Here is a 25,884-nt window from a genome sequence, read left to right on the forward strand (position 1 = left end):
GTATCGTGCCATCTCTAGTCTTTTTTTACTGTCTTTTTACTGTTTGTTTATAATGGAGCACTGTAATGATAAAGAATTTCCCCTAGGGATCAATAAAGTATTCTGATTCGGTAAGCGCCTCAAGCAGACTTGGAAAATGTGGTAAAAAATGGCTACAGCTATCTATGCTTCGTTGAACAATAATACCTATCGTTCATTTGTTGTTTGAAAAAATGAAAACTGTTGCTTTAAATCACGAGACTAAAATATGCAGACCAACAAAGGCCTCCATGCAAACTAAACATGTCATCCCTTGTCTTCTGCCACTGGGCATTTCAATCGACAGCACAGATGATATATGAGGACAGGTCTGATAGTCTGATCTCTTAGTCCATAAATGAGAGAAGTCAGACACCTGGGTACGATAATAAAGAGAAGATAAAAAACATTCTGAATGCGAACAAGTACTATCCTTGTAACAATCATTAAAAGAGGCACGAGTAATGGGTAGTAAATAGTTGAGGAGAGGCTGAGGAACAGCTGCATCAGATTCAAGAGCAGTGTGTTACGAGCTTTAAAGGCCAAGGCTTTGTCTGTGGAGGCTGACCTGGCTGCTACAATCACACCAATGTAAGAGAAAATGACTGCCACACCAGCAGCCACAACCACAATACAAGTGAAAGCTTTGTCAAAACGATCAGACTTTGTCCCGAGCAGAATAGCGATGTCACCACAAAAGCCTTTCACCTCTAAATCACCCAACTCTTCAAATAGTGATAAAAACAACAGAGTGCGAATAATAATGTTTAAAAAACTGATGGCCCAAATCACAGTGATAGCTGCCCCTGTGTTTCTGATGGTGATGATGGTTGCATGTCTCAGTGGGTAGCACACAGCAACATATCTCTCAAGAGGCGTCACAACCAGCGTGAGAGGAGATATCACAGATGTGAGATGAGTGAAGTTGACAAGAAAAGTACATACAGGATATGACACTGTTATTCTAAGAACTGCAAGAAGGAAATGAATCTGACTCTGTGCCAGCTGCACAGTGTCCGCAAAAAGCAGGTTATACAGAAGAATATAACGGCAGGTCTCACGAAACACAGGTTTACTCCTCAGAGTGAACAACATGATGCCATTGATGAAAAGAAACACACAGGTCGGAAGTGTTGTCAGAGTAGAAATCATGACTCGTTCTGCTAACCCTGGAGACTGGACTGTGATGTTAGTGAGAGTCTGTGATGTGCTTGTCATTGAAGAGAAAATGTAAGACCTGAAATATTAAGCTGTTAAAATCACTGAAATACAAAAGTATAATGCCCAATATTTACAAGAAACACAAAACAAAATGCAAGTACAGTAAACAAGTACTATCCTTGTAACAATCATTAAAAGAGGCACGAGTAATGGGTAGTAAATAGTTGAGGAGAGGCTGAGGAACAGCTGCATCAGATTCAAGAGCAGTGTGTTACGAGCTTTAAAGGCCAAGGCTTTGTCTGTGGAGGCTGACCTGGCAGCTACAATCACACCAATGTAAGAGAAAATGACTGCAGAATGCAAGTACAGTAAATCTGTGCAGTGTTAGCATCCTATTGTTAGTATTTGTTGTGATGTGGGCAGAGCTGTTCTGCAGTGTTTTCTTGAATTCACTTACAATTTATAATGTTTGTCCTTGAAGCCTCTTCACAAGATGCAACACGTCAGCAAATTTACCAGCTCATTAAGCGCTGATGTAATCCTTCTTCTCACATGTAGTGTAAGGTAATAATGCATACGGCTTTAAATTTTTGTTAGGGTGGTTCTGAATTACCTGACTACCACTTTTCAAAACCCCAGTTCCTAAAATTTTGGAGTTAATTGCTGATAAGTTTGGTTGTTTGTGGTGATTTGATGTTTGCTGTGTATTGTGTTTGGGAGGCCACATTGTTTAGGAAGATTAAGTGGAGGCAGTCATATTTAACAGTCATGTTTTTCTATAAAATTCTGTTTGTAAGTTTATTGGAGCTAGTATTGATGAGCTGTGTTGTGTAAACTTTGGAGAGCATGAGCAGGCTTGATTATTGAATATGCTTAAGCTACATGAAAAGTGGCTGCGCAGAAGACGGCGGCGACTCACAGACGAGGCAGGACCAGACGAGGCAGGACCAGACGGAGGCGCCTCGGACCCTCCAGCAGAGACGAGGAACAGCTGGAGTGGTTCTCCTGAACCCCCATATACAGGGTGTGAAGCAGCCAGAGACGTAGTACACACAGGGTCTAGGACAACTGGCTGAAAAGCATGGAACACAGAGTTAAACTGACATGACTGGGGGACAGAAAAGTTAACCTGTGCAACCAGCTCTGCAGTGCTCAAACCAAATTCTTTTGCCAGTTTATGTATAGCAGACAAAACCTTGTTGCTCCTAACTTTAGCAGGCATCAAATGCACAGTTTGAAAGAGTCCACGAGGAAAAACAGAAACAGTTTCTGAACAGACAGACTCTGGGCTTGTACTCTTCAACCCATGCATGGTTATGGAAGCTGGAGTCTTAACACAGGCAGCCTCAGCATATACTGGCTGGGGGGCTGCACCATCCACAGGTACAGCAACATCAACAATACTCTCCAGTGGTGTGAGCTGAACAACGTTAATAGGATCTGACTGGGAAATTAAACAGTTCATGGGAACAGGATGCTAGCAGGCTTGGACCCAGGAGCTACATAGTCCACAGATGTAAAAACATGAAAGTCACTTCGAAAATCAGAAGTGATAATTTCGCTAGCTTGTTGGTCAGCTTCACACACACCAAAATCATAGACATCTGTATAGTGCTCAGAAACATTTAGGTCACAGAAAACACTGGGTTCAGCGACAATATCCTGACTCACGCTGTCTAGCTCGGAAATGCAATGTTTCTGAATATTCCCGTTTGACATGGAAACAAAACTGTCCTTAGAAGGAAAGCACAGTATCTGCCAGCAGGGAAATACTAACTGGCTCAGTGTTAACTGGCTCAAGCAAAACGCTAGGTGTATACTAGTGATGGGTCCAACACTGACACACCAACGCATGTATCAAGCTTCTGGCAGTCCTGAATTTTATAATAAAGGACTGTCAACCCCTTAGTATTGTGGAGAGAAACATTCCAAGACCAGAGGATCCTTTCACGTACTGGGGGAATAGGAAGACATCTTATCCAAACCTTTTCCACCTGGCTTTACAGCTTTTGTGTTCCCCAGCTTCATCTGTGCCTCTGAGTTCTCCAAAGCTGGGGAAATGGTGTCAAAAAAAAAAAACGCAGTAGACCTAATGCAAAAACATTGAATAAACTTATTTTTCTGAATAGAAATTTATAAACTCTAAATCAATTACATTTAAATGGGTAATATTATATTCACAATACATTTCACTTAATGTCATTCACAATATTTGCAGATATAAAAGATATAAAATGATTCCATAGAAAGTACAATACCTTACAGTGTACAAGAATGACCAGGTCATTGAATCCGTGTCTGTTGTGAGTCTCAAGTAAGTTGCCTGCAATGATATTTAAGGTCCAGCAGGTGTCAGTATGGAGCAAAACAGCAAAACGGTGTCGACAAAGTATCGGTACAGTTTGGGGAATGTTTTGGGAATGTTTCCTGATCTTGGTGGGACGCGTAGGCTTCTTCTAGTGATTCGATGTTTTTTCTAATTCCTGAATATTTTTGTTTTCTTCTTTCTTTTTATGTGATGAGAAAGAAATTATTTTACCTCTCATCACAGCTTTCCCTGCTTCCCATAGAACAGAAGCTGATGTTTCGGGAGTGTCATTATAGTCCAAATATGAAGTCCACTCTTTTTTAAAATATTTAATAAAGTCTTCATCTTTAAGTAGTGATATATGAAATCTCCAGTTTTTTCTTGGCGTAGTATTATTCTTGTGCATTAGTGTTAAAGATACAGGAGCATGGTCGCTGACAGCTATAGGGTGAATCTCAGTGTCTGAAATGTCGCTCAGCAGTGAGCTGCTGACCAGAAAATAATTCAGACAAGAGTAGAAGTGATGAACATGTGAGAAAAAAGTATATTCCTTACTGTTGGGGTGAAGGGAGCGCCATGCATTGCAAAGGCCAAAGTCGCTCATATACTGTTTGATTATATTTGTGGACTGCCAATTGCGCTGAGTTCCCGCTGTATTGAGCCTATCCATGTCTTCATTTAGTCCAAGGTTGAGGTCGCCGCCAAGAATGAGTGTGCCATCTAAGTGTTCAGAGAGTGCACTGAAAAAACCGTGAAAGAATGAGGGATCATCAACATCTGGACCATATACACTTGCAATACATAGCTTTTTATCAAGTATAGATAGTTTAATGATTAAGAATCTGCCCTCTGGATCTATAACTTTATCGAGTACTGTGAAATTAATATTTTTATGTATTAAAATTGCTACTCCCCTTTGTCTAGAATTATAACAAGCTGAGAACACATTAGGAAACTCAGGTGTTTTAAGTTCATTCGAACCTCTAAGAGGTCTGTGGGTCTCTTGTAAAAGGACAACATCTGCCTGTAGTTATTTGAGTTGGTTAAATATTTTTAACCTCTTTTCTCTGGAGCCAGCTCCATTTATATTCCATGTAACAAACCTTAGTGCGCCCATAGATGTGTGTGTATAACTAGGGGTGTACGCTGTGGTGTCGCTTATACAGGTGGAGAGAATACATCACTTGTTTGTGAATAAAGAGAAGGAGAGAGAGAGAAACAGACTGTGAGAGAGTGTTCCAGGGAAAAGCAATACAAAAAACACGAGACTAGACAAGGACATAAGAGGCTAAGCGCTAAGGGAGAGGAGGAGAGGAGAAAAGTGCGACCGCCTTCGTCAAGAGCAAGAGCAGAAAAAAAAAACAAAAAAACTTTGGAATTTTAAGAGGCTGAATTAAACACTTAGAACATATATTGGAGGGAACAGAATTTATCCCATTTGACATACTAGTTGCACAATATGGGATCAACAAGAAAAGGTTTTTAGAATATCAACAAATTAAATCCATAATAAAAAAGAAATTTAACCTCAGTCAAGTTGAATTACAAACACCACCAAGTGCGGCACATTTTCTTACTCTTAAATCCCCCTTAAATCCCTTCCTTCCCTCCCCATCTCCAGCTGCCTCCCTCTTCCCGCTCCACCACAACCACCCACACATGCAGGGCCTTGGAGTAGGGGTATGTCACCAGGGTGCAGAAGAGGCTACCCCCCCCCCCCCCCCTCTGTCCCCTTCTGGCTGCCTCTGCCTCAATTTTATCCCACAACTTAGACATTCACATTACTCACACTCTCATTACACATACATATAGGATCTTGGGGGTGGGCACGATACACGGAGTCCAAAGTACCATCAGGGTGTACACCCCACCCCTGGCATCGTTGCCCACCTCTCAATTTTAAATACACGTAGACATTGAGGGCTAGCAGGAGGGACCATGCGCTTACCTGCTGCTCTCTGGCAGGTAGCTCCATGCCCTCCTGGGTTTTAAATGCACCTTAGAACACACATGCATCAACATTACAATGAGCGGGTGGAGGGAGGTTCGGAGTCTTCTCTCACCCCCGTTCTCTGCGACCTGCTGGAGCAGGGGGGCTAGGACTAGGAGGAGGAGTTGGCCGTCCGACTGTGGTCTGGAGTGTGGAGCCTTCCTGCTGGTGCAGAGTCGGGGCGGTCTGCCTCCCCCCACCGCAGGGAAAAGGGAAACACCACCTGGGTCTGGGTGCAGTTCCCCCCTCCAGGGGCGGGGGCACCTAGACCCGGTTTGTAGAGTACGCTTGGGGAGTGTGATCGTGTGTACAGCGTCTCTTTATGTCTGTCTCCACGTTGGTTGAGTGTGGAGTAAGTGCATATGAGAGCATGAGGGTGGGAATGGATGTTTGTATCTGTGTGTGCCTGTATGTCTGTGTCTATATGTCAGGTTGGGTGTCAGGCGCCACCTCTCTGGGGACATCTCAGGCCCTCCAAGGTTTGGAGGCCTATCTCCCCCTACCACCACTTCCCCTGCCAGTGGCGGACCCCCTCAGACATCGGTGCGTTGGTGGTTCTTTGTGTCCGGGGATGGGCGTCCAGGTACACACCGGCTCACTCCTTCGCAGCCGCTTATTGGGGCTCGCTCGGGCCATTTCGGAGGTGGGGTGCCCCCGGCCTCTCGGCCTGGGGCTCGGTCACTCAGGCACAGCTGGCTGCCGGCGGAGCTCGCGGGCGCGTCACTGCAACTCCCCCTGGCTTCTGCTCCGCGGCTGCTGAATGAGCCCTCATCTGGGACTCTCCTCAGCTCTTTCTGGGACAGTGGCGCGGCTGCCCCTCTGTTGGTCTTCCTTGGTCTCTTGTGTTCTGGGGGCCTCTGGATGTCTGGAGTTTTGATCTCCTCCATACCTGCTTGATACCATAAAGGACGGGGCTGTGGCTCCCCACACTCCCTAGCAGATCTTTACATGGAGAAACCTTTGGAATGCAAGCATGCTGATCCACACAGGTATGCACACAGGTGTACACATATTCACAGACGCGGACTACAGCTTTCTTGGCTGCTGCCTCAAAGCACACTGTGCACTGTCTATCTTGAGTGTTGCACAATATCGTTTATTATTTAGTAACTATTGATATCTATGGCTAGCTAGTTTATTGTGATGGTGCTTTTTTTTCTATTATTATGTTGCTCTTTGTTGTTTGCTGTCTCCTCTGTTTTTTTTTTCTCCATACAGGTGACCCAGGAGTTTTTTTTTGTTTTTTGTTTTTTCTCTCTTCCCCCCCTTCTCACCGTCTCTTCTCCCCTTTGGTTTTCTTTCATTCTTTCCCCCTGTCCTATCCCACAGTTATGTCTGTCCCGTTTGCAACTGAAAATAAAATAAATTCATAATTATAAAAAAAAAAGAAAAAAAAAAGAAGGGTTTAAAGAAGGGCGGACAAAAAACACAGAGTGGAAGAGAGCCAGAGATGAATAATAACTAATGATTAAATGCAGAGGGGTGTGTAAATACATGAGTGAAGAAGAAACGATCATGGGAAGCCTCATGCAGCCTAGGCTTATTAAAAAGAAAAGAAGAAAGAAAAAAGAAAAGGAAAAAAAAAAAAGAAAAAAAAAGAGGCTGAAGCATGTCGTGAGAAACCTGAAGCTTATCTTTTTCCCACCTTCTCTCAGCACGCCAACACACGCGACGTAGAGCGCGCGTAGTGTCGTTAAGCCAACACCAAGAGTAGGTTCTGGGGCGCTTCATCTTAATGGGGGCAACAGTATCAAGGATAGAAGAAAATAACGATAACAAGGTATTAGCACAGTCATCAACCGAACGCAAAGAACAACAGTCGGGAGTGACAGATGCAGAATCCAAGAAAGACATAGAGAAGTTTGACATCGCTTCAACATTAATTACACGTAGCGGGCGAAAGGGAGCCACAGGATGTAGTTCATTAGTGCATAAGCCAGTATCAAAAATAACTGGGCAATGATCCGAGATCCCAGCAGCACTTATATCCTTGATACAAATGTCCAGACCACATGAGAAAACCAAGTCCAAAGTATGTCCTTTAACATGGGTTGGGTCATTAACCCACTGAGCCAGGTTAAAAGAGTCCGTTAAGGCAAGGAAGTCTTTAGCAAATGGGTCATCCTTACAGCAAGTGAGTATGTTAAAATCAACAACAATGAGAACACAACCATACTTAAAAAGAACGGCGTGAGAGAGAGGGAGGGGGGGTGAAACGAGACAGAGAACCGCTCTCGGTGTAAGCCAGGCCCAGTCGCTTGGCGGCTGCCTCGCATCTCTCTTTTTCCCCATCTCCTTTCTGTCATACACCGGTGGCTAGCTGCCCTCTGTTGTAGCTCCGCCGTAGCCACCACCTAACAACTGAGTTACTTTTTCCACATCGAACAGCATCTGGACAATCCACCACCTTTCACTGTTTTTACCGTTACTAAAATGAATAAATGAATCACCAGCCCATATAAATGAAAAATAAATCCAGCACCCAACCAAGAGTCATCACGAAAGACTAGGGGGTGAAACGAGAGCGTGAGCCGGCCTGGGTGTCAGCCAGCCCGGCCTGGGCGTCAGACAAGTGTGTATGTGATCATACACAGGCTACCCAGCTAGCTGCCATGCGGCGCTAGCTGGGTAGCGCGGCTTTGGGGCAAGTTACACGCAAGTTACATACAAGTTAAGCGCCGAAATTTAGGCGGAAGATGAAGAATAATAATAAGAATAATAAATCCGAGGAATAGTAATAAGTGTGCCTCTTGGCATAGGCACACTTAACAAGCACAAACAAGTACGAATGGAGAAAACTTTAGTCTTCACTGCTTTTCCTGAAGACTTTCCCTACATCTTAAAGATCTGAACTTGTTAACAATAATAAATAATTTGAAGTAAATAAATAAATGTTAAAGATCTTAATTTATAATACAGTTTGCAAAAAAATGAAAAGCTTGGATACTTACAGTATATTTTATTATTAAGTAATGTATAGCAGCGGTCCCCAACCCTCGGGCCTCAGACCGGTACCGGTCCGCGAGTCGTTTGGTACCGGGGCGCGAGAGTTGAGGCTCAGGTGTGAAATGTATAGTTTTCAGGGTTTTTATCGGTTTTCAGCGTTATTTTGTTATCGTTTTTATCGTTTACTCGGTTTTCCTGGGTCTTTTCACGTGTGTTATGAATAAATTTTCTTTTTTTCGGTACCGGTACTAGTTTTATTTTGTTGTATTTATCCGCGACACCTTAAAGGCCGGTCTGTGAAAATATTGTCGGGCATAAACCGGTGCGTGGCGCAAAAAAGGTTGGAGACCGCTGATGTATAGTGTAGTTTTCTTTAAAACACCTTAAAGTTAAATACTGCACAAGTTCAAGCGACACAGCAGTTAAAGTGCCTAAAATTAATATGAATACACATTGTGACTATGATACCATAAGACTCATATATGACGCTCTAGTGTGTGTGTGTATGTGTACGTACATATACACGTACGTACGTGTATATATGTATACACACACACACACACACACACACACACACACACACACACACACACATGAACAAAGAGAAACAAGACAAGACTCCCTCTTCTCTGCAAGATGCTGCCATTGGTAAAAATCCTGATTGAATGTTAACTGTGCTGTTAACATTCATGGACACTTGCACTGTACTTATTTATAAACATTTCTTATTACACTCTCTATCTATCTATTAGGAATCTAGTGAAGCCCCATTCATGGAGCTCAGTGACCAGTGCTTAATGGACAATGGAGCAAGGGTATTTAATGTTTCATTATAAGCCAGATTAGTCTTTAATAGGACTTTAAAATCAACATGAAATTGAAGAGACAAACACTGTAGTACTGAAGTATTATGTTCATTTTTCTTGATGTCCCTTAAAATCAGGTAAGGACATTCTTAATTGTCAGAAACCTTTTAAGAGCGCTCTGAACAAAGAACATGGCAAGGCAGGCAAAAATAATATGATGTATGACTTTCTGTAAATTCTGTAGCAGACAAGAATGATTACGTGAGCATCACTGCTGACAGTCACTACATGGTTACTGTCATACTGCTTAGTTTTTTTGCTCAATGATGGTGCCACCACAGCCACATTGCACTGAAGGAGAATTTCTCTAACCCAGATCTTAAACTATTGTGGTGGATGCATTTTAGCAAACAATTACTTTGGCTAGAGCGTCACATATGAGTCTTATGGTACGTACATACGTACGTGTATATGTGTGTATATGTGTGTATATATGTGTGTATATGTGTATATATGTGTATATACTGTACTGCCCCTTGTGGCTGTTCAACTTGTAGCCAAGCATCTCACTGATCACTGCTGCCGTATTGTAGATCAGCTTGTTATATATATATGTACGTACGTGTATATATGTACGTACGTGTATATATATACATATGTACGTACATACGTGTATGTACGTACGTACGTACGTATATACACGTACATACGTATGTACGTACGTATGTACGTACATACGTATGTATATACACGTACGTACATATATACACGTACGTACGTACGTACATACACGTATGTACGTACATACGTATATATATACACGTACGTACATATATACACGTACGTACGTACGTACATACACGTATGTACGTACATACGTATATATATACACGTACGTACATATATACACGTACGTACGTACGTGTACGTATGTACGTGTATGTACGTATGTACATATATATATATAACAAGCTGATATACAATACGGCAGCAGTGATCAGTGAGATGCTTGGCTACAAGTTGAACAGCCACAAGGGGCAGTACCCTCCATGGAGAAGGAGGCTAGAGGGCAAGATCAAAGTAGCACGGAAGGAGGTTAGCCAACTAACGGAGTTGCAGAAAGGTGCGACAAAGAAGGTGCATAAGAAATACAGCAAGCTGTCCATACCTGAGGCCTTGGAAACTGCCAAGCAAAGGCTCACAGCCTTGGCCAGCCGCTTGAGGAGGTACACCAGAGAGATAGAAGGCAGGAGAATAAACCAGCTGTTCTCCACAGAACCAGCAAAGGTGTACTCTCAGTGGCAAGGGAACAATAAGAGAACAGCACCACCAAGGCTGGAGATGGAGCAATACTGGAAGAGCATATGGGAGAAGGACGCAACCCATAACGGCAATGCTCAGTGGCTAGTGGATCTGAGGGCAGACCACAGCGACCTCCCTGAACAGGGTCCAGTAACCATCACAGTGGCAGATATCCAAGAAAGGGTCTCCAGTATGAAGAGTTGGACAGCACCAGGGCCAGACATGGTTCGCGCCTACTGGCTAAAGAAGCTGACTGCACTCCACGAGCGTCTGGCAGCACAAATGAACCAGCTGCTAGTTAACGAGAGACACCCGGAATGGCTAACCGAAGGTCGGACGGTCCTGATCTCCAAGGACCCCAAGAAGGGACCGGTCTCCTCCAACTACCGACCAATAACCTGCTTTAGTACCACATGGAAGCTCCTGTCAGGCATCATATCGGCTAAGATGAACAGGCACATGGGTCAGTACATGAGCAGGACACAGAAAGGAATTGGTAAGAATACCAGAGGCGCAAAACACCAGCTACTGGTAGACAGAACAGTCAGCCGAGACTGCAAGACCAGACTGACCAACCTTTGCACTGCCTAGATTGATTATAAGAAGGCCTATGACTCAATGCCCCACAGCTGGATACTGGAATGCCTAGAATTGTACAAGATCAATGGGACCCTAAGAGCCTTCATCAGGAACTCAATGGGGATGTGGCGCACAACACTAGAGGCCCATAGCACAAGTCACCATCAAGTGCGGGATCTACCAAGGAGATGCTCTGTCCCCACTGCTGTTCTGCATAGGCCTGAACACCCTCAGTGAGATCATTAACAAGACTGGCTACGGATACCGACTATGGAACGGAGCAGTTGTCAGCCACCTCCTGTACATGGATGACATCAAGCTGTATGCCAAGAGTGAACGAGACATTGATTCACTGATCCACACTACCAGGCTATACAGCAATGACATTGACAATCCAGCACATAACAGCAGGGTGCAAGATGCTAGCAGGCAAGGCATACATGGAACGCCATAACCAAGTGGCCGGCATAGTGTACAGGAACATCTGTGCCAAGTATAACCTGGAAGTCCCGAGGTCAAAATGGGAGATGCCCCCAAGGGTGGTGGAGAATGACCGAGCTAAGATCCTGTGGGACTTCCAGATACAGACGGACAAAATGGTGGTGGCTAACCAACCGGACATAGTGGTGGTAGACAAACAGAAGAAGACGGCCGTAGTGATCGATGTAGCGGTTCCGAATGACAGCAACATCAGGAAGAAGGAACACGAGAAGAGAAATACCAAGGGCTCAGAGAAGAGCTCGAGAGGATGTGGAGGGTGAAGGTGACGGTGGTCCCCGTGGTAATCGGAGCACTAGGTGCGGTGACTCCCAAGCTAGGCGAGTGGCTCCAGCAGATCCCGGGAATAACATCGGAGATCTCTGTCCAGAAGAGCGCAGTCCTGGGAACAGCTAAGATACTGCGCAGGACCCTCAAGCTCCCAGGCCTCTGGTAGAGGACCCGAGCTTGAAGGATAAACCGCCCGCAGGGGCGTGCTGGGTGTTTTTATATATATATGTATATGTGTGTGCGTATATATGTGTGTGTGTGTGTGTATGTGTGTATGTGTGTGTGTGTGTGTGTGTGTTAATAATGTCTGTTTAAACACTTTCCTGTGATTATTTCTATGTTGGCTTGAAAATTAGTTTCTCCCTCTGTTGGTATTGCAGCTTACTGTAGCTTCCACATGTGTTTACTTTTCATGTTTTGTAGAGGTAAAGCATGAAATGGACATGGTGGACAGGCGTGTCAATTACATGCTTTGTCATGATATCTGGTTGCATATCAGCTCAAGTGTGTGAATGAAGTTGTTAATTAATGATAGTACCCTTGAGTTAACTTACAACACAAAGACACCCCCACCAAAAACACAGAAGTCTCCCAATCATCATGTCCACAGATGATCCTGTCACTTGAAAAAATTCAAAACAAAAGTGACGAAAAGGAAAGTGTAAGTTTTAATATGTGCATGGATCCAAACCGAAAACTGCACGTCATATGTTACAATGTGTGTCACAGTGCTTGACAGTGTTGTGTTTTTAGTCTTTTTTGGCTGTGGGTGGCTTTACTTTTTTGGTATTAATGATAAATAGACAATGGCAAAGACGCAAGAGTTGGTTGTACCTTTACATTTTTTTAACTGTAGAAAATATATTAGAAGAAAAATATAAATCAGTTTTTGTCTGTATCCATTAGTTTTTCCTCTCTTGGATTTCATCATCAACATCAGCATTTTCTTTTTTTTACTGTGTCTTTGCTCCTGTTTTCTTAATTAACCACTGCCATTTTCCTAATGTGCTAAGTCTAAATGTTGTTGTTGTGGCATTGTTGTTTTTCAGTGGCTGAAACCACTCAGAGGTACCACAGAGAGAAAGCTCCCATCTAACAAAGTCTCCTGATAACTCATTTAATTACATTAAATATTCAGAACCTAACTAATTAATGCTTTTAGTAAATATTGACATGATTAATGAATCCCATGGGTATTGATTAGCAGTCTTCGTGGGGAGCAGATGATGTGCATCCCAGCAGAGACAAATTATGGGAAAGTTAACAAGAAGTCAAAGGCAAATCGAGAAAAGTTCACTTCAGTGTCCTTAATGGATCCCATGGGCGTTGATTTACTAGTGCGTCAAATCTGAGTGATCCAACTAGTTGACTACTACTGGGCCTTTTAAGTATGCTCAATAGAAAAAACTCATAAACAGTTACATTGAAATTTGAAACCGTATAAAAACAAGAGGAAAACCCTTATTCTCAGATTTATTTGACAGGTAAACTGCACAACTACTTATATCTCATATTAGATATATAAAAATAGCTCCATGCTGAAGTATATTAACATGTAACAGCTAACATCTGAGAGATTTGGTGCATATGTGCTGATTATTTGTTGAACAGTGCCAACCAAAAATGCTTCAATACACTCTAAAAAGTAATTCATCAGGCCTTTTACCTTCACTTGATTAAATCCATGGCTACAACATAAAAATTCTAAGTTGCAAACTTTCTTTTTTGGGGTTGTGTTGAATTAATAATGTTGGTAATTACATTAAATTCATTTTATATGTAATTTCAAATTAAATCCCAATGTCAGTGGGCTCAAAATAAAATTCAAGTTGTAATTACTTAAAGAAATTGAATAGATAACGTATTTTATTTCCACTGTAACTTCTGATTTCAAGTTCCCACTTCACTAACCCAGGCAAATTCACATATGGTGCGTTGCATGGTGGACTTGCAAGCTTTTGTAAAAGACATTTCGAGGTAAATAACATTTCATTTACAATAACAATTCTAACAAAGCAAAGCATTTGTGCTAGTCACTTGTACTGGATGATGTGATGCTCATTTTGCACTACCACATGTAGCTAATGCTAGCCATTCTAAACTTTAGCACAGGAGAGGATAAGACTTATAAAGTTTAAGGAGCTTGCAAAGAAAAGCGTCTGGACTTCTTTAAGTTGCTTGAAGACGTTTCACCTCTCATCCGAGAAGCTTCTTCAGTTCTAAGGTCAAATGGTGGAGAGTCCCAGATATAAACCTAGTGGGAGTGACCCCCCACAGAGGGACAGAGGGACCCCCTGATGATCCTCTAATCGCCTAAGACAAGGTGTGAAACTGGGTGTGGGTCCCAATCAGCCAGAGTTTCAGGTGAGCTCATTGTGAAACCTGGCCCCACCTTATCATGCGAATTCCTGAGGTCAGATGGTCCAGGATGTGAGTGGGCATTAACGCGTCTGGGGAGGGATCTCAAAACTGGATTATAGATGGCAGAGAGTTGGTGTCATAAGCCCCGCCTCTGTTCAAAGATGGTCGCTCACAGTGGACATAGATGGCTTCTTTCACTCCTCTTTCAAACCATCTGTCCTCTCTGTCCAAAATGTGAACATTGGCATCCTCGAAAGAGTGTCCTTTATCCTTAAGTTGCAGATGGACTGCTGAGTCTTGTCCTGTGGAGGTGGCTCTTCTGTGTTCCTGTGGGAACATCTGTGCCGAGTATAACCTGGAAGTCCCGAGGTCAAAATGGGAGATGCCCCCAAGGGTGGTGGAGAATGACCGAGCTAAGATCCTGTGGGACTTCCAGATACAGACGGACAAAATGGTGGTGGCTAACCAACCGGACATAGTGGTGGTAGACAAACAGAAGAAGACGGCCGTAGTGATCGATGTAGCGGTTCCGAATGACAGCAACATCAGGAAGAAGGAACACGAGAAGAGAAATACCAAGGGCTCAGAGAAGAGCTCGAGAGGATGTGGAGGGTGAAGGTAACGGTGGTCCCCGTGGTAATCGGAGCACTAGGTGCGGTGACTCCCAAGCTAGGCGAGTGGCTCCAGCAGATCCCGGGAATAACATCAGAGATCTCTGTCCAGAAGAGCGCAGTCCTGGGAACAGCTAAGATACTGCGCAGGACCCTCAAGCTCCCAGCCCTCTGGTAGAGGACCCGAGCTTGAAGGATAAACCGCCCGCTGGGGTGAGCTGGGTGGTTTTTTTTGTTTTTTTTAATATAAATTTTCAGTAACACTGGTGCAGCATAAAGAAACAAACAAACCAACAGAGACACACAAGAGGGAAAAAAAGAAGGCCACATATATGGGGAGAGTTCCAGAAAGGAACGGGGAAAAAGAATAGGGTAAATATGGCATATATGAGAGCATATGTGTGTGTGTGTGTGTATATATAAACAAACACCCAGCACGCCCCTGCGGGCGGTTTATCCTTCAAGCTCGGGTCCTCTACCAGAGGGCTGGGAGCTTGAGGGTCCTGCGCAGTATCTTAGCTGTTCCCAGGACTGCGCTCTTCTGGACAGAGATCTCTGATGTTATTCCCGGGATCTGCTGGAGCCACTCGCCTAGCCTGGGAGTCACCGCACCTAGTGCTCCGATTACCACGGGGACCACCGTTACCTTCACCCTCCACATCCTCTCGAGCTCTTCTCTGAGCCCTTGGTATTTCTCCAGCTTCTTGTGTTCCTTCTTCCTGATATTGCTGTCATTCGGAACCGCTACGTCGATCACTACGGCCGTCTTCTTCTGTTTGTCTACCACCACTATGTCCGGTTGGTTAGCCACCACCATTTTGTCCGTCTGTATCTGGAAGTCCCACAGGATCTTAGCTCGGTCATTCTCCACCACCCTTGGGGGCATCTCCCATTTTGACCTCGGGACTTCCAGGTTATACTCGGCACAGATGTTCCTGTACACTATGCCGGCCACTTGGTTATGGCGTTCCATGTATGCCTTGCCATGCCATGTATGTATCTTGCACCCTGCTGTTATGTGCTGGATTGTCTCTGGGGCATCTTTACACAGCCTGCACCTGGGGTCTTGCCTGGTGTGATAGACCCCAGCCTCTATGGATCTTGTGCTCAGAGCTTCTTCTTGTGCTGCCATGATTAGTGCCTCTGTGCTGTCTTTCAGTCCAGCTTTGTCCAGCCACTGGTAGGATTTCTGGATATCAGCCACCTCCTCTATCTGCCGGTGGTACATACCGTGCAGGGGCCTGTCCTTCCATGATGGTTCCTCGTCTCCCTCCTCTTTCTTGGGTTTCTGCTGCCTGAGGTATTCACTGAGCACTCGGTCAGTTGGGGCCATCTTCCCAATGTATTCTTGGATGTTCGTTGTCTCATCCTGGACTGTGGTGCTGACACTCACCAGTCCCCGGCCCCCTTCCTTCCGCTTAGCGTACAGCCTCAGGGTGCTGGACTTGGGGTGAAACCCTCCATGCATGGTAAGGAGCTTTCTTGTCTTTATGTCAGTGGCTTCTATCTCCTCCTTTGGCCAGCCTATTACCCCAGCAGGGTACCTGATCACGGGCAGGGCGTACGTGTTGATGGCCCGGATCTTGTTCTTACCATTCAGCTGACTCCTCTGGACTTGCCTGACCCTCTGCAGGTACTTGGTGGTTGCAGCCTTTCTAGCGGCCTCTTCATGGTTCCCATTTGCCTGCGGGATCCCCAGGTACTTGTAACTGTCCTCTATGTCTGCAATGTTGCCTTCTGGTAGTTCAATCCCCTCAGTTCTGACTACCTTCCCTCTCTTTGTTACCATCCGACTACACTTCTCCAGTCCGAACGACATTCCAATGTCATTGCTGTATAGCCTGGTAGTGTGGATCAGTGAATCGATGTCTCGTTCACTCTTGGCATACAGCTTGATGTCATCCATGTACAGGAGGTGGCTGACAACTGCTCCGTTCCGTAGTCGGTATCCGTAGCCAGTCTTGTTAATGATCTCACTGAGGGGGTTCAGGCCTATGCAGAACAGCAGTGGGGACAGAGCATCTCCTTGGTAGATCACGCACTTGATGGTGACTTGTGCTATGGGCTTGGAGTTGGCCTCTAGTGTTGTGCGCCACATCCCCATTGAGTTCCTGATGAAGGCTCTTAGGGTCCCATTGATCTTGTACAATTCTAGGCATTCCAGTATCCAGCTGTGGGGCATTGAGTCATAGGCCTTCTTGTAATCAATCCAGGCAGTGCACAGGTTGGTCAGTCTGGTCTTGCAGTCTCGGCTGACTGTTCTGTCTACCAGTAGCTGGTGTTTTGCGCCTCTGGTATTCTTGCCAATCCCTTTCTGTGCCCCACTCATGTATTGACCCATGTGCCTGTTCATCTTAACCGATATGATGCCTGACAGGAGCTTCCATGTAGTACTGAGGCAGGTTATTGGTCGGTAGTTGGAGGGGACCGGTCCCTTCTTGGGGTCCTTGGGGATCAGGACCGTCCGACCTTCGGTTAGCCATTCCGGGTGTCTCTCGTTAACTAGCAGCTGGTTCATTTGTGCTGCCAGACGCTCGTGGAGTGCAGTCAGCTTCTTTAGCCAGTAGGCGTGAACCATGTCGGGCCCTGGTGCTGTCCAACTCTTCATACTGGAGACCCTTTCTTGGATATCTGCCACTGTGATGGTTACGGGACCCTGTTCAGGGAGGTCGCTGTGGTCTGAACTCAGATCCACTAGCCACTGAGCATTGCCGTTATGGGTTTCGTCCTTCTCCCATATGCTCTTCCAGTATTGCTCCATCTCCAGCCTGGGTGGTGCTGTTCTCTTATTGTTCCCTTGCCACTGAGAGTACACCTTTGCTGGTTCTGTGGAGAACAGCTGGTTTATTCTCCTGCCTTCTATCTCTCTGGTGTACCTCCTCAAGCGGCTGGCCAAGGCTGTGAGCCTTTGCTTGGCAGTTTCCAAGGCCTCAGGTATGGACAGCTTGCTGTATTTCTTATGCACCTTCTTTGTCGCACCTTTCTGCAACTCCGTTAGTTGGCTAACCTCCCTCCGTGCTACTTTGATCTTGCCCTCTAGCCTCCTTCTCCATGGAGGGTACTGCCCCTTGTGGCTGTTCAACTTGTAGCCAAGCATCTCACTGATCACTGCTGCCGTATTGTATATCAGCTTGTTAGTGTCGGTAATCGTGGTTGTAGGTATCGTCCGTAGTGCTGCATTAACATCATCTAGCAGACCTTCTGAGGGTACTTCACGTAATCTTGGTAACCGGCTACAGGGGATCCAGGTTTCAAGCTTGGCCATGATCCTATTTTTCAGGTCAGTTCCTCTCGCACTCAACGATCCTTCTCCTATCGCACTTGGCTATGTACCCAATCTCGGGTGGGGGTGAAGAAAATGCTTTAAACAATATGGAATCAACTTAACAGGCTATTAATATATTACTACTATACTATAATCTTCACGTCATCATGTCCCTGGCGCGAGGAGGGGGGTTGTAAGGAAACTGGAAAAAAATAATGCAGACATGTGATAGTCACATGAAAAGGTGTGACTACAGAGCGTATATACACAATGTGTGGGTAAGAAAATCTTGCTGTCCAGTGCCGTTTAGCTGAAAGCAGCCACAGCCCTCTAACCTATTAATTTCCTGCAGGAGGAGGATGACCTGAAAAGAGCTCTGTGGATCTTTCTGTTTTAAATGTTGGAATACTTTTTTGTGTTTTATTTCCACTGAAGATGTTAAAAACTGAATTTCTTTATTGAAATGTTACTTGCAAATCTGTCTCTGACCAATGTTACTGCTAACCAGCAGTATCAAGGGGTTTTGGAAAGAGTTTTATTTTCCACTCTGACTACACTGCCATGTTGTTTATTTCTCTGCATTAATGGAATCATGCTTTTTACTTTAAGGAGCAAAGCTTTGTTCTGTGAGACGTCGCGATACATTCTCCTGTATAACCTTCTGTTTGCAGACACAGTACAGATGGCACTGAGTCAGTTATTGTATATTATTGCCGCTTGTAGGATAACACTAACATATCCTGTATGTGGTTTTCTCACCATGCTTGCCAATCTTACAACTGTGGTCTCTCCTGTCACGCTGGTGGTGATGTCTCTGGAGAGATATGTTGCTGTGTGCTACCCACTGAGGCATGCTAGCATCATCACTATCACCAACACAGGTGTGGCCATCATTGTGATCTGGGCCATCGGTTCACTAAATATCTTGACTCGAGTTCTTCTGCTGTTAGAGTTTCCTTTTGGAGCCCTTGATAGTCTGCAGATGAAAGACTTTTGCTCTGAAATAGCAATGTCTGGTGGGTCTATGTCTGATGATTACGACAAAGCCTTCACATGTGCTCTGTTTATTTCAGCAAGTGTGGCAATCACATGCTCTTATATCGGTGTTATAGTAGCAGCCAGGTCGGCCTCCACAGATAAAGCTTCAGCCCGTAAGGCTTGTAACACACTGCTGCTACATCTGGTGCAGCTGGGTCTCAGTCTTTCTTCAACCATTTGTAACCCACTACTCAAAGCACTTGCAAGAGTTTTAACAAGGATAGTGTTTGTGCGCATCCAGATTGTTTTTTATGTTTGTATTTTCCTTTTCCCCAGATGTCTGAGTTCACTGATTTATGGTATCAGAGATCAAAGCATCAGACCTGTGTTCATATATTATCTTTGCTGTCGACTGAAATACTCAGTCATACAGCCAAGACTGAAGGCTGCGATCGAAGTAGAGTGTTAGTCAGAGTATACACCACGCTTACAAGCATACAAACCTCAAAGTACCGTACTGCAATTCTGGATAACTCCTGTTTCTGACTTGACTTTTGAATTTTTATTTAAAACCATACCGTTGTCAAATGACACACGTGAGGAATTGTTTGCTGCAGTTTACTAAAGGAACATAATTCTTTATAATTCTCTCAAATGATTACATGCTTTGGTAAAACAGGAAAGAGCGTCACATTTGTGTAACCCCGTAATCTGTGTACAGCCACTCTATCTCAAGCACTGCTCAGGCAAAGAAATTGCAGCAATTTTTAATTAGATGTAATTGGCCTACATCTGTCCTACTTCTAAACCTGCAGTTTAGCCTTGGAATTACTGCAGGTGTCCTAGAGGGTTTTCTTTCAGTTCCAAGTTCTGCAAATAAATTCAGCACTTTGGAAAACTAAAGGTGCTTTGTGTTGGTAAAGTTGTTCTCTGCTATCAGTCTTAAATAATTTGGTGAATTTTCAATCAACAAAACGTCTTAAATAGTTTGATCACAGACTTTTTGTATATAGTATGGTATTCACCCCATTACATAAATCGCCTTCAGGTGACTTTTGTGACTTTGTGATATATATATAGCTGTACTTTGCTTATTTACAGCTGCCAAAATGGCATAGATTATAGCGTCAACATGAGAGCATACCTTAAATAACCCAGCCTTACAGGTCTGCAGTTGAAAGCTTTTATTCAGGCAGCAGTGTGAGGTGAAGGATTCTCTGCAAGATACATGTAGATGTCACCAAACAGGGGCTGTGGGACAGTTGCTGGGGGAGAATATGGATCACGAGTCCCCAAAATGTGTAGTTTCTCCTTGTATCGTAGCTTTTTTTCCATGAACAGATGATCTGAGTGGTCTTGATTTGGGACAGGTGAGATTTTTATTCTACTGGACAGTCCATGTGTGAGTCAGTCATGTGACTGAAAACTATGGATTCAAAATTGAAAAACAAAACAAAAACAAAAAAACAATGAGAGAAAGGTTGCTGCCATTGGATGAGGTGGGAAATTAAGTTATAATGTGCTAACTTTGCTTAACATATGTTCACATTAAATAATGATGCTTCGTCAATGCATGAGATGACTGTTGCTGTGGTTTGGTGCTATATAAAAAAAACTTTATTTAGGGCTGGGCGATATGGCCTAAAATCAATATCACGATAAATAGAGCAGTTAACCTCGATAACGATAAATGGACGATAACCCCCCCAAGTGCCAAAAAAAACAAACTTTTTTTTTTTTTATTCATTTGATGGGGCTGTGGCAGGCAGCATAATTCCTCCAGTTATTTTGATAATATTATTCCCCCTAGACCTATTCATTGCAATTATATTATTACCACTTTAAAGGACTGTAAAATGTCACTGAAAATAAATGAAGACAATAGTAGTAAGTACTTTTAGTGGTTAAGATTTATTAACTGAACAAAATAAAAAGTGTAGGATACAATATGTAACCATGCTCTCTAAAAAATGTATATCCCTTGTAAACAAAATAGTTTAATAATAAATATGTTTCACATTGGCTATTCAGAAAGTAAACAATGATTGTGCAAATGTAATGCCATCATGGACAAAGGCCTATCTCTGCTAAGGCCTTGAGGTACTAGAACTTGTAAACAAATAATGTCACAAACACAAATGTCAATTGAACACAGAAAAAACTATAATAAATACTAAGCACTGCCATGTGACTAGTGAAAACTATAAACTCTTAAACAAAAACTTGTGCTGCAGGTGGTGGAAGAGGTTGGTTGTGTTACCTTGACTTGACGCAACAGTCTTTTTTTGCAGAGTTTACATTTAACAATTTTTTGATCAATATCATCCTTGTTGAATCCAAAATGTTGCCAAACGATTGATGATGCATTTTTTTTGTTAACAAGCGTCTCCTCTTCCTCCTCCACCATCTCTACCTCCGTCGCTGCTGCTTCAACATTTAAATCGTCCTCCATTTGTTCACCCGTGTCTCGTCTTGTTATGCTGGGCTCACACTGTGCGATTTTTGGCCCATTTTGAGCCGATTTTTGAGTCGTGCGACCGTTTTGGCGATCGGCCCGATTTTGGCCTTCATCTGCGTCATGCATCGTATAGTATACGTGGGGTAACGAGAAGCGATTGACACCTCACGACGAGCTCCCGATCATCAATCGCTTGGTCGCGAGGATTCACGACCGTCGTGAGGGTGTCACCGCAGTTTGTCACACTGCGCACGCGCAAACACAAATGTCAGCGAAAAAGACGGAGCAGCACGACAGTGCAGCGTGTGATCTGGACACAAGCGACGGAGGCACAACTTGTAGAACTTTGGAAAGCTCATCCGAGCCTTTTCGATGTGGCCTCACAAAATGATCACGACCACAACAACCGTGAAAATAATTGGATCTACACTGCTGCTCAATCACAGCTGACTGATCAATGTTTTTCATTAGCAATTTAGCAAAGTTGATGGTGGTGGTGTGTCTGTGTGAGTGAAAGACAGAGAGGGAGCGAGCGACAGAATTTCTGTTATAACCTTCATTTTATGGACGCACAGTGTGACTCAGGTGCAGCTGCGCCACTGTCCCGGAAAGAGCTGAGGAGAGTCCCGTCTTTTTACGTTTTCACTGTATCATTGTCAGGCCTTTACCTTACAATATGAATTGCCTTGAGCCAACTGTTGTTGTCATTTGGTACTGCCTAAATAAAACTGAGTGGGGGTGTCCAATCCCAGGCCTCGAGAGCTACAATTCTGCAGCTTTAAGATGCATCCCTACTCCAACACAGCTGAATCAAATTATCTCTTCAGCATGCCATCAAGTTTGGCAAAGGCCTGATAACAAGCCATTCATTTGATTCAGGTGAGTTGGAACAAGGATACATCTAAAAGCTGCAGGAAGGTAGCTCTTGAGGACTGGGATTGGACAACCCTGTCCTATAGAAACTCATTCCCATCACAAAGTACACACTCTACTCTTTTTCAAATGAGAACCATGGCCTCAGACCCAGAGGTGCCAATTCCTATTCCAGCTGCTTTACATTGGCTTAAAATTGCCCTAGATAAAACTGGAGGTCATGCTTAAGAAAGTCAACAACCCCTGCAAAAAGCAGAGACAAAATCCTGAGGTCGCAAAGCTAAACACCATTTACCCCTGGGCCGGATTCTAGACAAGGAAATAATTAACAGAATGACAATCACAATGGGACAGCACTGGCAGATACCCACCAGGAATGAATCTGACTTATTGCCAGCAATGCAAACTAAGGTCTCATTGTGGTTCTCTAGGGAGCTAATAACCTAAAACAGCTTTAATACCCAATATTTCCAAAAGCAGAGGTGGGACCAAGTCATTGTTTTGCAAGTCTCAAGTAAGCCTCAAGTCTTTATCCTCAAGTCTCAAGTAAGTCTCAAGTCTTTATCCTCAAGTCTCAAGTCAAGTCTCAAGTAATGTCAGGCAAGTCAGAGTCGAGTCTCAAGTCACTGGTGTAAAAGTCCGAGTCAAGTCACAAGTCTGAAACTTTGAATTTCAAGTCCTTTCGAGTCTTTAAAAAAAAAAACGAAAAAAAGCATGTTGCAGTTATGCTAAATGTAAATATTAGACCATGTAATTTTTTAATCTGTGTTTTTCTCAACACATGACAAAATAGTGAACTTAGAAAATATACACAAATTGTGAAATTGCACCTCTTTAAAATGCAGCTCAATTAAACCTAGCTCCAAGAATAATTTTCACCGACAGTTCTGAGATACGCTGCATGTTATTCTTGGATGCGGTTGTAGGACCGGCTTTAAAATCGCATGACAAAAATATCATACACATTAAAAAAACTGTATCACCAACGTAGCCTGGACAACATTTGCTAGTTAGATGAAGTCAGCTATCTCATCTTAGCATATTTATATGCATATTTATAATTATACGGTTCTTGGAGTGAGTGCATACACTCATGAAGTTTAGTAACTTCAGGTCACTGCAACAAGCCCAGGTACAGTTTACCGACGGATGGGTGCAGGACCTTGAAATGCACCGTGTAGAAAGTAAAGACCATCGTACGTATCATAAGTTTACCAGTCTCACAAATCGTCGTCATAAATACATAATCGTACTGGGCAATTAGTGATACAAAAAACCTGTTTTATCCTGTGAATAAAAGTATATGTTTTTGTCAATGTACCATAATAACAGAAGCGAAACGCAATATTGTGTCAGGACAATTCACTATTTATGCACAATAAATAAAGGAGCATAGCGCGACAATTTCTGTTCAGTGCCAGACTTGCTTGTAACCTATATCACCAATTATGTTATGAAAATGACGTATTAACTACAACAGCAGACTGACCTTCGTGTAAATGCTTGGAGCAGACTAACCTGTGAGCTGGAGGGTTCTGGGACGTTATATTTGGTCTTTGAATGGCTGCAATCCAGACCATCCGTCACGTCTTTGTTACTTCGGAAACATGGCTTGAACAATTTCTCTTCAACGACGTAATCCGATAACAACCGATCTCTTTACCCGTCGGCTTCCCGTGGCTGTCATGCGACCGGCTATTGCAGTTAATAATACAACAGCTTCTTGACATTTTTGTGTTTCTTTTTATCGCTGTGTGACTGATTTTAATTGAAAGCCTGCGTGCGCTAGTACCGCTTGCCACGAGTTCCCAGAATCCTTTGCGGTTCTACCCGTGAATGACGTCACATTTTCAATCTCTATATAATATGCATGTTAAATTTTATATTTGGGGTAAAATATCAAGTCTTTTCAAGTAAACCGGTTCAAGTCCAATTCAAGTCCCAAGTCATTGGTGTAAAAGTCCAAGTCAAGTCACAAGTCTTAGAACATTTTTTCAAGTCAAGTCTAAAGTCATAAAATTAATGACTCGAGTCTGACTCGAGTCCAAGTCATGTGACTCGAGTCCACACCTCTGCTATAAGCAACAGTGGCTGAGGTTTTTGCACCAGTGAAACGGTATTCATTCATCTTGCTCCCTAAACTTTGTTTACTACCATCTAACACAACCAGGTTAATCAGCAAGCATCCAGTGAGTTTTCTGTTTGATGTTTGTACAGCATTTAATTTTCAGATGTGTGAAAATTAATATACAACTTTTATGTTCCCCTCTGGGGTTCAAGGTATAATTGGCCATTTTTGACTACTTTTAATTTTACCTATGTAGCTCACATTTAAAAACTATTTACCTTGCCTTGTTTGGTATCATTCTCTTCTTCACAACCTCACCATATTAGCACAATTGATCTAAATTCAGACAAAAAACATAAAATCAGAGTAGAAAAAAGTTAAATTTTTTACTGTAAAAACCACGAACATAACTTGAAACGTAAATGGAATTTGTAAGTTTAAAAAATGCACCAGTTTTGCAAACAACAAAGTTATAAACTGTTTACCTAAAAATGCAGCCAAGGAGGTTTTTTATACAACCATTTCAAACTATTTCAAATTCAAATTTTATTTGTCACGTACACAGTCATACACAGTACGATATGTAGTGAAATGCTTGGAAAAAAAAAAAATTGTCTCCACGGTATCATCCGCTAGTTTCCCGATGAATCCCACAACCGCTTCCGTAAACACGTTGACGTCATCGTCGGAGCTGTTTCTGAACATGCCCCAGTCTGCGTCATCGAGTGCGTCCTGTAACGCGGCCACCGATTGATCCGTCCAGCGCGCGACCTTCCTCTGAACCGGAACTTCCTGTTTCAGCCTTTGTTTGTATTTTGGCATGAGGAAGATGGCGGCGTGATCAGATTTGCCAAACGGGGGGTGGGATTGTGCCTTGTAGCCGTCCTTGACCGTAGTGTAGCAGTGGTCCAGTGTCCTTTCACCCCTGGTGGGGCAGGTGATGTGTTGATAAAAGTTCGGCGCTGCGCGTTTGAGGTTGGCGCTATTAAAGTCCCCCGTCACAATAAGCGCAGCGTCCCGGTGTTGTGTCTGGTGCTGTGTGAGTGCCTCATGCAGCTTGCATAAGGCGGTGACCGTGTCCGCTTGTGGTGGAATATAAACGGCACTTATAATGACCGATGTAAATTCCCGAGGTAGATAAAAAGGACGACACATGATGGACAGTAGTTCCAGATTTGGTGTGCAGGAGCGTGTGAGAGGAACAACGTTCGCACTGTTGCACCAGTTGTTGTTCACCATTAAACACACGCCGCCTCCCCTTGACTTCCCCGAGTCCCGTGTCCTGTCCATGCGGTGAACCGAGAAGAACTCGGCCGGCTGGATGGCGTGGTCCGGCACCGCTGGGTTCAGCCATGTCTCGGTGAAGCAGAGGAGATTGCAGTCCCGAATGTC

General features: G+C 43.7%; 2 protein-coding genes across 2 annotated transcripts; one reads left to right on the forward strand and one right to left on the reverse strand.

The window, feature by feature from the left end:
- Positions 1 to 246: 246 nt before the first annotated feature.
- Positions 247 to 1,236, reverse strand: LOC146566365 (odorant receptor 131-2-like). Its single transcript, XM_085288017.1, has one exon. It carries the CDS (start codon positions 1,234 to 1,236, stop codon positions 286 to 288), a length of 951 nt encoding a protein of 316 aa, XP_085144143.1. The 3' UTR covers positions 247 to 285.
- A 17,342-nt stretch (positions 1,237 to 18,578) lies between these two features.
- On the forward strand, positions 18,579 to 19,562 carry LOC146566366 (odorant receptor 131-2-like). Its single transcript, XM_085287885.1, has one exon. The coding sequence runs from the start codon at positions 18,579 to 18,581 to the stop codon at positions 19,560 to 19,562; it is 984 nt and encodes a 327-aa protein (XP_085144011.1).
- The last annotated feature ends 6,322 nt before the right edge of the window (positions 19,563 to 25,884 follow it).

This window comes from Mchenga conophoros, linkage group LG10, assembly GCF_057382185.1.
Source record: "Mchenga conophoros isolate Kocher_MC1m ecotype Shallow Benthic linkage group LG10, M_conophoros_male_GT1.1, whole genome shotgun sequence".
NCBI lineage: Eukaryota > Metazoa > Chordata > Actinopteri > Cichliformes > Cichlidae > Mchenga > Mchenga conophoros.